The sequence below is a fragment of the Choloepus didactylus genome, chromosome 10, assembly GCF_015220235.1.
Source record: "Choloepus didactylus isolate mChoDid1 chromosome 10, mChoDid1.pri, whole genome shotgun sequence".
In the NCBI taxonomy this organism is placed as follows: Eukaryota; Metazoa; Chordata; class Mammalia; order Pilosa; family Megalonychidae; genus Choloepus; species Choloepus didactylus.
In genome coordinates, this window is record NC_051316.1 from 12897475 (window position 1) to 12909676 (window position 12202).

A 12202-nucleotide genomic window follows, 5' to 3' on the forward strand; every position below is an offset into this window, starting at 1 on the left:
TATCTTCAAATAGAGGTAGTTTGCTTCTCCTTGCCTATTCGAATGCCTTTTATTTCCTTTTCTTGCCTAATTGCTCAGCCTAGAACTTTCAGTACAACTTTGAATAGCAGTGGTCACCATTAAGTATGATGCTAACTCTGGGTTAGGAATTCACTCTTGTACTGATATTGAGAGTGAAGTAGGAGGTTTTCGTTGAAGCTTCAGTCTCATCTTTTAACACTGTTTTATCCCTTCTATCTTTTCTTTGTGTACCTGTTTCTACCATCCATATCAAACCCTGCTTCTAGACCACATTATAAAATCAGCCCTTTAGTCAAGCTACCAATGCTGGGTATTGCCATTTATATTTCAGGTGGAACTACATTTGGAAGGTATTTCTTCTAAAGGAATTTACATTTTAAGGTTTATCTCTTTTTGGATTCAAAGTCTTCCATCATCCTATCCTCAACATCTGACACTCTCATCAAAGGAATCACATTCACTCATTTCTTAGCAAGTTGAAGAATATGGTGGGGAGGGAGCCTTCCTTAATGACTTCTCCTCTATAGATGGGGGTGGGGCACACAAGTTAGAACATGATGGCAGGTGGACACTGGTACAATAGAGCACCATCCAAATGGGCAACCTATTGTTGTCATATAGGAGTAGCAGTCTAGTGATGTTAGATGATCTATTGTTCAAAAGAAATCAAATTTTGGTTTTTTAAATGTGAAATCTTACTATTTTTTAAGTAGGTAACTAATTTAAATATCTTCAAACTCTGAGTGGCATACCATCCAGAATGGCTAAAATTAAAATGCCCAACAATACAGGGTATTGGCAAGACAGTGGAACAACTTGGACTATCTTACCCTGCTAGTAGGACCATAAATTGGTACAATCACTTTGGAAAAATACTTAGCAGTATCCACTAAATTTGAATGTGTACATACCCTGGGACCCAGCAAATCTTCTCCAAGAGAAATGGATGCACATGTGCACCAAAAGATATGCACATGAGTGTCCATAGCAGCTGTACTTGAAATGGTCCCAAACGGAAATGACCTAAATATCCCTAATAGTAGAATGGGAAAATGAATTGTGGTATAGTCATGCAATTAAATACTGCACAGCAATGAAACTACTGATACACCAAGTCACATGTACAAATCTTATATATATAATATTGCAATTATAAAATGTTGAGATACAAAAGAACACACTGTATGTTTTCATTTATATGAAGTTCAAAAAGTTGCAAATGTAATCTTGGGTGGTTCTTCTTAGGGTGAGGGTCATGCACTGAGTGGGAGTGTCACAAGGGAATCTTTTGGACTGCTAGAAATGTTTTATGTCTTGATTGGGGTGTGAAAAATCAATGATGCATACATGTGTGGTGGTTTGGATCTGTTATGTACCCCAGAAAACCCTATGAAGACCTATTGTGGGTGGAACCTTTTGCTTAGGTTGTTTTTAGGGAGATGTGACCCACTCAAGTTAAGGTGGGTTTTAATCTTTTACTGGAGTCTTTGTAGAAGGCTAAAAGATGGTAAAAGCCCAGAGAGCTAGAAAGAAATGTGCAGAGACATTTGGAGATAGCCATTGAAACCAGAACCAGGAGAGAAGGGACAAGAAGATGTTGCCATGTACCTTCTCATGCGACAGAGGAACCCTGGATGCCAGCAGACTTTCCTCAGAGAAGGTTATCTTCCTCTTGATGCCCTGATTTGGACATTTTCATGGCCTTAGAACTGCAAATTTGTAACCTAAAAAACTCCATTGAAAAAGCCAATCCATTTCTGGTATATTGCATCCTGACAGCTTTAGCAAACTGAAACAAGATATAAGATTTGTATTCTTTATTGCATGAACACCTCAACTAAAGATAAAAGGAAACAGCAAGCAAAAAATAAAAAACATTGAATGTGCCAAGAAAAAAAAAAATAACAGCAGTGAGTTAAATCTGTCTGGCTGCCAGTGTGTGTGACCTCTGTTGTAGATAAAGGTAGCCCTCTCTCAACCTCCTATCAAAATTGCCTGACCTTGGATGAGTTCTGAAGGAGAATTTCTAAGATTTTTCTAAAAGAAAAATCAGTTTTGACCTTCTTCACAGCAACTTCCACTAATCCTACAGGAATTTTCTCTACACAAAAATGAAAGCCAATCATTTAGAAGTGGGTAATTTAAACTGCATAAGTACCTAGAAACACTCATACTACTGTAATCTTGGTATGGGGCTAAATAGAATTAAATGACAGAATAAATTATTTGTAGTGGGTTGATTATTTTCTTTGCCGTTCTTTGCTCTGCTTACCTAATGTGAAACCACTCTGGGCATAATTTCCCTTAGCCCTTGTTTTTTGTGTCTTTAAATTAAAATAAAAAATGATGTTAAATGATTGACTTTATGAATTTGTCCTCTGCCTGTATACTTATGAGTTGGGTTCACACAGAAAAACGCACTGACATACCCTTAAAAGGTTAAAGGTGTCAGTATTTCCATAACTTAAAAAGAAACTTCAGAATAATGAAACACTGAATAAAGAAGATTGTAAGAGCCTTTTGGCTGATATTTTGAGAATACATATGATGTTTTATATTTCAGGTTCTATTTTTCCCCTAATGAAAGCATTTACTTTGTTAAGGAAATAAAGGTAAATTGAATTGTGTGTGTGTGTGTGTATGTAAGTATATATGGGTGTATTGTGTGTGTGTATTTCACTTTAATAAGCCAAGTAGTAGGGTTAAGATCAATTGATGCATAGTTATCAACTATCCAGATATTTGGCCAATAGGATAAAAATGCACTTTATGATTGGGACAATGCATAAAACACCTTATACAATGGTTTTCTTTTTTTCTTTATTAAATAGATTCAACTTGTTGAATCAAAAGATGACACAACTAACTACCTTTCATTTTCTTATTTAGCATCAAAGTATTTCAGTGAAGTAAAACTTTACAGAATATAGAGAATTGTGTCAATATAAAAAGTTAGAGAGGAAAGAATTCATAACCAGGTGATCCCAAATTTTCTTTGTGAGTCCTCTGGTTCTGTGTTGGCTCAGCTCTTAGTCACATCACGAGGACTGGATAGATTTGGCGATGCTAACTGATCGCAGTTAAACATCCTATGTTTGGAAACTTCACCAATATATATAAGCAGGTGAACACATTGCCGGCTCCCTCCCAGGGCGTTAGAAGGAGCCCATACAAGTGAGGAGCCTTGAAATTTAAGTTTCATTAGCTTCCTAGGAAACCAGCTTCTGCTAAAAATTTACTGCTCTAAAACTCAGCTAGAGCATTGGTCCTTTGAGCCACCCTTTGTGACTCACTCTTCTTGTGCACATGGCTCATTAGCTCACTCAGGATTTAGTGCTGCATGGGGCCCAGGGATATGGTCCTGGTTGCTACACAAGAGCAATCACCTTGCTCCTTGGAGCCCCAGGGGGTGCCAGGAATAGGGTCTCGCTCTCAGCATCATGAAAGCTAGATGTGACAACCCACCGATGCATCCACAAGTAGGCCTGCCTCTATAAACAGGAGGTGTGATTTTGTCTGCATTCCCTTAGTAGACTGTGAGCTACTCAAAGGCAGTGAACATAACTTTTCAACATGGAATCCCCAGTGGCTGGCACAAAGCCTAGATGATGGTAGAAGTTTAGTAACCGTTCCTCTAAACTAAAGAAAGACGACAGAGGAAGAGGAAAGTATCTATTTAACCTGTCTTCCTTCCTCAGGCTTTGAAAACACTCCCTCAAAGAAGCCAAGAAGAGCAAGCCTTTTATGGAGCACTGCATTGTTAAAACAAAACAAAAAACTAAGAAAACAAACTACTAGTAGAGGAAAACTTCCCTCCATTGTTTCTAAGCTCTGCAGTCTTCACGTTTTAAGGGAGGTACTCTTCTTCCGAAAAGGGCAGTGGATGCTCAAGTATCTTACAGGAAAAAATCCTGACTATATTTGGACCCCAAATTTGAGGATAATGTCCTGTTACCTTAGCTTTGTAAACGGTCAGTAGCTTTCCTTATGAGGCTTTGGGTTGACATATGCAAAATAGGATGTGGTATCTCCCGAGGTTCTTGCGTCATGGTAATAATAATAATAACATTCATGGAGTAGGGATTAGTGTCAGCTGATTTTCGTACATGATCAAAGTGGATTTACGTCAAGTAAACTATTTTCCCAGTTTGCCTATGAAGGTCCATGAGTAAGTAACCAGTTCAAGTTCACATTGCTGGTATCAAATGGCTCTGGGCTGAGGCAAGAGATTCCTAAGACTGTGCTCTTCGCACGCATCCCACGGTTTAGGTAAGTTCTCCTTCAAGTTCTCTTTAGATACTGGGTGAGGAGCGACTACAGCAGTGCATATGCTACTCCCCCAAGTCGGGATTCCAAACCTGTAGGTTCTCTTTCCGTGTCAGAACATGTGCACCTACATACTTGCTGGGCGAGTCAGCAATCATCTGTTTGGCGGGTTGGCGCCAAACCAAGATCAACGCAGGCACGACTAAAAGCCCCAGAAATGACACGCCAGACCCCACCCGCAGCTTTCGAGAAAAAGAAACAGTTGGGACCCCTGGAGATGACGTATTTCTGGCGGCCTGCGACTCCGGGTCGTTAAGGCGTGTGGGCGGGACCGGAGGTGGGCGGGGCTAGAGTCTGCGAGTGCGGGGGCCCTGACTTGAGGCCGGGCGCAGAGGCGCGAGGCGGGGCCTCCTATGGGACGTTGGCCTGTAAGGAAGCTGGAGCCGGGACGGGGACGGGAACGGGGGTGGGGCACGATCCCCTAACCGCCGGGACCCACCACTGACGCCTCCGGCAGCCGCGTTAACGCAGTCGTTGCGACCCGAGCGGCGGCTCCCGGCTCAGCGGCTTGGCTCCTCAGGTCTTCCGCGGCTCCATCCTCGGTCGCCTTTCTTCAGCCCTCGCGTCGCCGCTGGCGCCGCCGTCAGACCCGCAGCCCGCCGCGGGCCGCGGAGCCCATGAGAACGCGGGCCCCGCCGCCGCTTCCGCGGCGTCACCGCTGTCCCGAAGCGCCGCGAACCGGCGCGGACATGGCCGCGGCATGAGCGTAGAGCCGCCGCCCGAGCCCCGGGAGAAGGCGGTGTCGGAGGCCGCGGCGGGAGCCATGCCGGAGAAGCGCGCGGGCGCGCAGGCCGCGGGCGACAGCACGGTGAGCGGGCGCGGCGTCCCGCGCGTCTCCTCAGCCCGAGGACCCCGAGGACGTGGGAGGTGGAAGGGGGTCGTGCCAGGAGCGGGACGTGGCCGCGCAGGCCCTGGGCCTCCCGCCAGGTAGCTGGAAGGAGGAAGCTCGGAGTTAGCGCCGGGCCGGGACTCCTTTCGGGGTTCCTCACTGAGACATACTCTTCTGGTGACAAAAGGAGCCAAGCATGGGGCAGTTTATCTCAATAATTCGGTTATTTCAGGACTCTCGTTTGTGCCCAAGCCTGCTTAGATGATATGTAGGAGCCTCTAGAACAAGACGCCCCTAGAGTGAAACAGCAGACCGGGAAGTTGGCGGTGGAGGCTGGGCAGTGCCTTTCCGCAGCCTTCTTCCTTCTCGAGGCCAGTCGGAGGAGCGGAATTTCAGAGGAAACTGCCGCTCCCAAGACCCAGATGAGCAGCACGTTCGGGCCGGTCCCTTTCTCTGGGTTTACATAAGCTCGAGCTGGGTTCTGACAGCCGTAAAGGGAAGCCCTGGTTTAATTGGACTGGATTCCGCAAAACAGGCCTTGTCAATGGCGCTTTGGTTTCTTGTGGAATACTAAGCAGAGAGGATCTGTGTTGGTCTGTCATTTTTTCAGTGCCTGAGTTTAAAAAAGATTTTTTTTTTGTTTATTTGGCACATGAAATACAATAGGAAACGTTACAATTAATAGAAACCCTGACACCATGGAAAAGTTTTTCCAAAGAGAAATAGAAATTTTAGGAAAATTAAATATCTGCAATAGTCGTCAGATTTTTTAGTGTTCATATCTAATTTTGCTTTTAGTAGACGACCACTAAAAGATTACACATGCGTATTTGGTGAGGTGTGTCCGCAGTAGAGTTGGGAAGGTGGGTGAAGTAGGAGCAGTAAGCAGAGTGGAGTCAGCAGAGCTGGTTTCTAGTCCTGGCTGTACCAGAACCAGTTTGCACTCTGAGCCTTGCCACTTAGTGTCTAAAGTAACATGAGGGCTTGGTGATGTTGAAAGCCTCTCCCAGCCCAAGTGACTCGTTGTTTTTTGAAAAGCTTTGGGGTCCCCGCATTTCAAAGATAAGCTCTCTGTAATGTGGAAGCTTACTTTGGCAGGGGGAGGGAAATTCTGTACAATTGGTTTCTCTCATTTTGTATTTGATATGTAAGAAATAGGCTTGTCATCTTCCTGCACCCTAAATAAAACGAAACTACCAGCTCCTACTCCCCTCTGAATTGACAGACAGTAATTACTAACTAGTGGCCAAGCTAGTAATCTTGAGAGGTTGCCTCCTTCATATACTCCCCACACTTACAACATCCAGTCCATCACTAAGTCCACTTAAGTTTATCAGGTAAAAAGTTTAGGTTTTTGTCTTCTCTGCATTCCTATAGTTAAGTTTCTCGGCATTTTGTGTGCGTGTGTGTGGTTAACTTTTTTTTTTTTAAACTTTTTATTGTAGAAACAAATATCCAGCTCAAAATTTCCAACTTCCTCTTCCCCCAAACCCCACCCCCACACCCCAACTATAAACCACCATCTGTCTGTATGAAGTTTGCTTCTTCTAGATATTTCATGTAAGTGAGTTTATACAATATTTGTCTTTTTGTGTTTGGCTTATTTCAGTCAACATGTCATCCTCAGCATTTTTGACCAAGACTCTGATCTTCTCTTTTAGGCCCTTGCTGTACCTGTCTTACCTTCAGTCTGACATCCACGTAGCTGATTAGCCATGATCTGTCATTTAAATATAATCATTACTGCTGTCCTTGAAATTTTTCATTGGCTCCCCATGGCTTATATGATGAAAAATAAACTGACAAGTCAAAGCACTTTAGCATAGTGATTAGTTAAGCATGGTTGGAATCACAGTGTCCCACCTTTTATTATCTGTGTAACTTTGAGCAAATTAATAATAGTATTTACCTCATAGGATTGCAAGAGTTGCTGCAAGCAGGCACCTAGTAAATACCTAATAAATATTAGTTGTTATTATCATTTCTCAATTTTTTACATGAATGATTGAATGGTCAGAATGTACAGGTGATCTTCTCACTTGTGATGAAAGTATACCTTTCTCTCCCATTTTCTAATCTAGATAGGAACTATATCCCAACCTTAATTGAAGTTGCTAGTTTACCAACACTCAGTTTATTTGCCATTTCCTTCTCTTTTAGATCCTGATGGTAATTTTGGCCAGAAGTAGATTCCTGCTCAGTCTTTCATTGTCCCTGAGCATGTAGCATGGAGTTGGTGTTGATGATGTGATGAACTATGATGAATACTGAGAATGAGTTTTCTTTGTGCTTTCTGTGCTTAGATTACTGGCATGGGCAGATGGCAGCTCAGGCACTGGTGCTTTTCTGAGTGTGTGGAATCTGAATACCTGTAATGATACATGCTTGTGTCATATGCCAGTGCCCCCAAATTATGCATTTTTCCTGCTTGTGGTTTCTGTCTAGAATACTTCCAGTTGCTACGGCCTACAGCTCCTGTAATTTGGTATCATTTAATATGTAGGTATTTTCTTATAGCCTGGTTCTGGTAACACTTATGGTTTCAGGTTCTTAGATGCACAGGAAAACGTATGCATCATCTTTCTTCTCCCTTATATTTTATGGCAAAGAGATGTATTGACCTGAAAAATAGAAGAAAATCAAATATTTACTCCAAGAGAACATTGCCCTTCAGAAAAGGGAGGTGTGTGCGCATCAAATAAACTCTTGCTTTATTGTCCTCTCTGCTGTGTCCCTCCCTAAAGTATATGTATATCCATATACTTGGGAGTTATTTTAGCAGAATTATTTGCATTTTCAGTGAATGCAGACTTTGCATTACTCTCAGCCTTCGTAGTCTGATTAAGGGAAAGTCCTTTTGGGGTCATTTACAGTTGGGCATATGATGAGAATTAAGGATTTGCTGCAAAGAAAAATGCATGGACAGAAGAAAGTTTAGTGTATTCCAGGAAACCGATACTGTACTTGCTTACCCAGTTGAGAGTTCCAAGGTAGGATCGGTATTCTTCTGGTGACATTTGATGTTTCTTTCTTTTTCTTTGTTTTTCCTCAGACTGCTTCAGAGGGTCCCTATGAAAGTTTATGTTGATTTTTTAAAATTCATTTTATTGAGATATATTCACATACTCAACAGTCATCCACTGTGTAAAATCAGTTGTTCCATAGTACTGTCATATAGATGTGCATTCATCGCCACAATCAATTTTCGAACATTCTCATTACTCAAAAAAATAAAGATAAGACTAAAAATACAAGTAAGAAAGAACACACAAAACATCCCCTATTCCCATCCCCCATTATTTATTTAATTTTTGTCCCCATTTTTCTATCATCTGTCCATACACTGGATAAAGGGAGTATGAGCCACAAGGTTTTCACAATCACATGTTTACACCATATAAGCTATTTAGTTATACACTTGTCTACAAGAATACAGGCTACTGGATTGCAGTTCAGCAGTTTCAGGTATTTCCTTCTAGCTATTCTAATGCACTGAAAACAGAAAAGGGATATCTATATAATGCATGGAAATAACCTTCAGAATGACCTCTCAACTCCATCTGAAATCTCTCAGCCACTGAAACTTTATTTTGCTTCATTCCTCTTCCCATTTTTGGTCAAGAAGACTCTCAGTCTCATGATGCCGGGTTCAGACTCATCCCTAGAAATCATGTCCCACATTGCCAGGGAGGTTTATACATCTGGGAGTCATGTCCCTTGTAGGGGTTGGGCAGCGAGTCCACCTGCCAAGAGGGCTAAGAGAGAGAGGCCACATCTGAGAACAAAAGAGGTTCTCTGGGGGTGACTCTTAGTCATAATTGTAAGTAGGCTTAGTTTTCTCTTTCTCTCAGTAACAAGCGTCATAAGGGCAAGTGGGGCAAAGAAGTTTTAACTAGGAAAATTATATCTGACAGCTGTTTCTAAAACAACTCTGCCTGCAATTTTGAAAAGCACTTATCTGGGCTCTTGTTTGTACCTTTCTTGGCCTAAGGTCAATTTTGATTTGCACCGAACCTGCCTTATGGAGAGACATAGGCTGAAAGAACTAGAACTTGGCCATTGAAATCTGCTCCCCTGCAGAGAAACAGTCCATTTTCCAGCTGCAGCTGAGAACACATCTTCCCAATGCAGCTGACAAATAATCAGAGATTTTTCCAAATTATTATTCCCAAGCCTCTCTCAGTCCCAGACAGAGATTCCAAATCAGGTGCATGTGAAACACAGACAGGGCTTAAGTTGGGAAGGAAAAGAAAGCTTGAGCGTTAACAAGCAAAACACACATGTTAATAAAAGCTGAGTGTGACCTTAAGTCCATGTAAGGTATGTATCAACCAGCATGAGCAAGTTTCCTGTCGGAATCTTCCCAGCATACAGCCATGAGTCATGCCCAGAGCCATCTTGTCCCTTATACCAAGATAGATGGCTTCGGTGGTGTCAAAATGGGCATGCTCCATGGAGAAGATGGGTTTCAATCTTCAAAAAGTTTGGGTGAGGAGGAGTATAATTCTCTCAATGAGAAAAATCAGAAGCAAGCAATAAGGGCTCACAGGTTTGAGGCTTGGAGAAGTCCAAAATCAAGGCGTCAGCAAATGGATGCTTTCTTTCTCAAGTCTGTAACATTCTGGTATTGGCAGCCAGCGATTTCTGGAGTTCCTCAGCTTGCATCTTGTGTCATATAGCAGTAGGCTGTCCTTCTATTGTTGATTTTTGAGATCAAGAATATTATATAGACAAAATGGAAATAATACAGAAGAGCAGTGTTTTAGTTTGCTAATGCTGCGGAATGCAAAACACCAGAGATGGATTGGCTTTTATAAAAAGGGGGTGTATTTGGCTATACAGTTACAGTCTTAAGGCCATAAAGTGTCCAAGGTAACACATCAGTAATCCGGTACCTTCACTGGAGGATGGCAAATGGTGTCCGGGAAACCTCCGTTAGCTGGGAAGGCACGTGGCTGGCGTCTGCTCCAAAGTTCTGGTTTCAAAATGGCTTTCTCCCAGGACATTCCTCTCTAGCAAGCTTGCTCCTCTTCAAAACGTCACTCACAGCTGCACCCCGTTCAGTCTCTTTGAGTCAGCATGTTTTATGTGGCTCCACTGATCAAGGCCCACCCTGAATGGGTGGGGTCACACCTCCATGGGAGTATCCCACCAAAGTCACCACCCACAGCTGGGTGGGGCACATTCCAAGCAAATCTAACCAGCACCAAAATGTCTGTCCCACAAGACCACAAAGATAATGGCATTTGGGGGACACAATACATTCAAACCGGCACAAGCAGCTTCTGTTAAAAAAAAAAAGGCTGAATTAAGTAGGTTCGACTATTGCTTCTAAAGAAGTGAAAGAGTACCTAGGGACATGTTAGGGAAAATTTTATAATTATCATCTTTCATTTCTTTCTTAATACTGTTAGAAACCAGTATGATTGTTTCAATAATGATATAATAGTACTGGGACATTGGCACAACCAGACCCTGTAAGCAAACTAGCAGATAAACAAGGGGAGAAAGCAAAAACATTTTTGAGCTATCTATTGCAATTTATAAAAACAAATACATCATGCTTTTGTGGCAGAAACATCTACATTTCATGTTTAGAATTATGCAACTCTTTAGTCAATTCACTATCATCAAACCTATCCTTTATCATAACACAGATGTGTTGTGGTGGTTCTTAAGTCTTGTACAGGCAGAATTCTTAGGATAATTTACCATCCTTTCCCACCATTTTTCTTACTAGATTCAGTCTTTAAGGACAAGGAAGGTCTATGGCTATGCATCTTTGTATCTGAAAGAGTGTGTCACTGAACTGTGGTCAATAAGTATATATATCACCTCATAATTATAAGTACGTGATCAATAAGTATTTATTAATTCAGAAATAAATCAATTTGTCTTTAAACCAATAAATTATGCTTATGAATGTGATTAGTTTCTAGCTTCCTTTTATGTAATGTGCTTAGTTTGACCTTTTGGGGCATGATTGTTCTAGAACGATTCAGGTTTCTATTTGATTTTCTATTTTTTCTGTCACTTAGTAAGTCATATTTTGCTAAGTATTTGTCCATTTTGTCTAAAATTTCAAATTAATTGGTATGACATTCATAATAGCCTCACAGAGTCTTTTTAACTTCTGTACAGGACTTATAGTAGTTTCTTCTGTATTTATAGCTATGATTAAGTAGACTATCCAGGGAAATGTTCAGTAGTAATGGTAAAAGTGTACATTGTTCTTGGCATGACTGGCATGCATTTATTTTTTACTGTTAGCTATCTGTGTGATGTAAATGTGTTTAATTACACTATGGAAGCATCTTTTTCTTTCTCATTGTCTTTCTTGAGCACGTTTCTCTCCTCATGCTCTCACCTTACTCTCTGTCTCTCCAGTTCAGCGTCACAGGACATTCACAAATGGTTTATAAGGTCTGACATGTATCCCTGGAGTATGGCATAACAAGGGCATTGCTTTATGAGAATTGGAGAGAAATCTCTATTATCTTTAATCTTCTATCCCTGCAAACACATGTAATATCTGTGAAGTTGGGTCAACTATCTAGCTTACTGCCTGACTTTTTTATAGTTAGCTTTGTATTTGCTTTTTAATTTAAACAGCTTTATTGAATTGTACTTGACATAAAATAAATGGTTCATGTTTATAATATACAGTTTTTTGTGTGTTTTGACAAGTGTATATACCTGTGAAACCATCACCACAGTCAAGATGGTGAACATATCCATTACCCTCAAAAGTTTCTTCGTGTCCCTTTTTACTACTCCTCTCTCCAGTCCCGCTCCCCAGGCAAGCATTGGTATATATTCTGTAACTATAGATTACTTTGAATTTCCTAGAGTTTTAAGTAAATGAAATTATATAGTGTATGCCCTTTTTTTAAATAAGGCTTTTTAAAATTTAGCATCGATTATTTTGAGGTTTATCCATGTTCTTGTATATATCAATAGATTGTTCTTTTTATTGCTGAGTAGTATTTATTATATGGTGTACCACAATATATTTATCCATTCATC

General features: G+C 41.2%; 1 protein-coding gene and 1 pseudogene across 2 annotated transcripts in view; both read left to right on the top strand.

Moving 5' to 3' along the window:
* The window catches only part of LOC119505237, a 103916-nt pseudogene extending 99278 nt beyond the window's left edge, over window positions 1-4638 (top strand).
* A 70-nt stretch (window positions 4639-4708) lies between these two features.
* The window catches only part of MFSD14B (major facilitator superfamily domain containing 14B), a 113567-nt gene continuing 106073 nt past the window's right edge, over window positions 4709-12202 (top strand). Inside the window, exon 1 of one of the 2 annotated variants that reach the window (XM_037797220.1) lies at window positions 4709-5155. In XM_037797220.1, the coding sequence (XP_037653148.1) occupies window positions 5048-5155 (108 nt within the window). In that variant the 5' untranslated portion in view covers window positions 4709-5047. The remainder of the gene's footprint in view (window positions 5156-12202) is intronic. The other variant, XM_037797219.1, reaches the window with a different exon arrangement.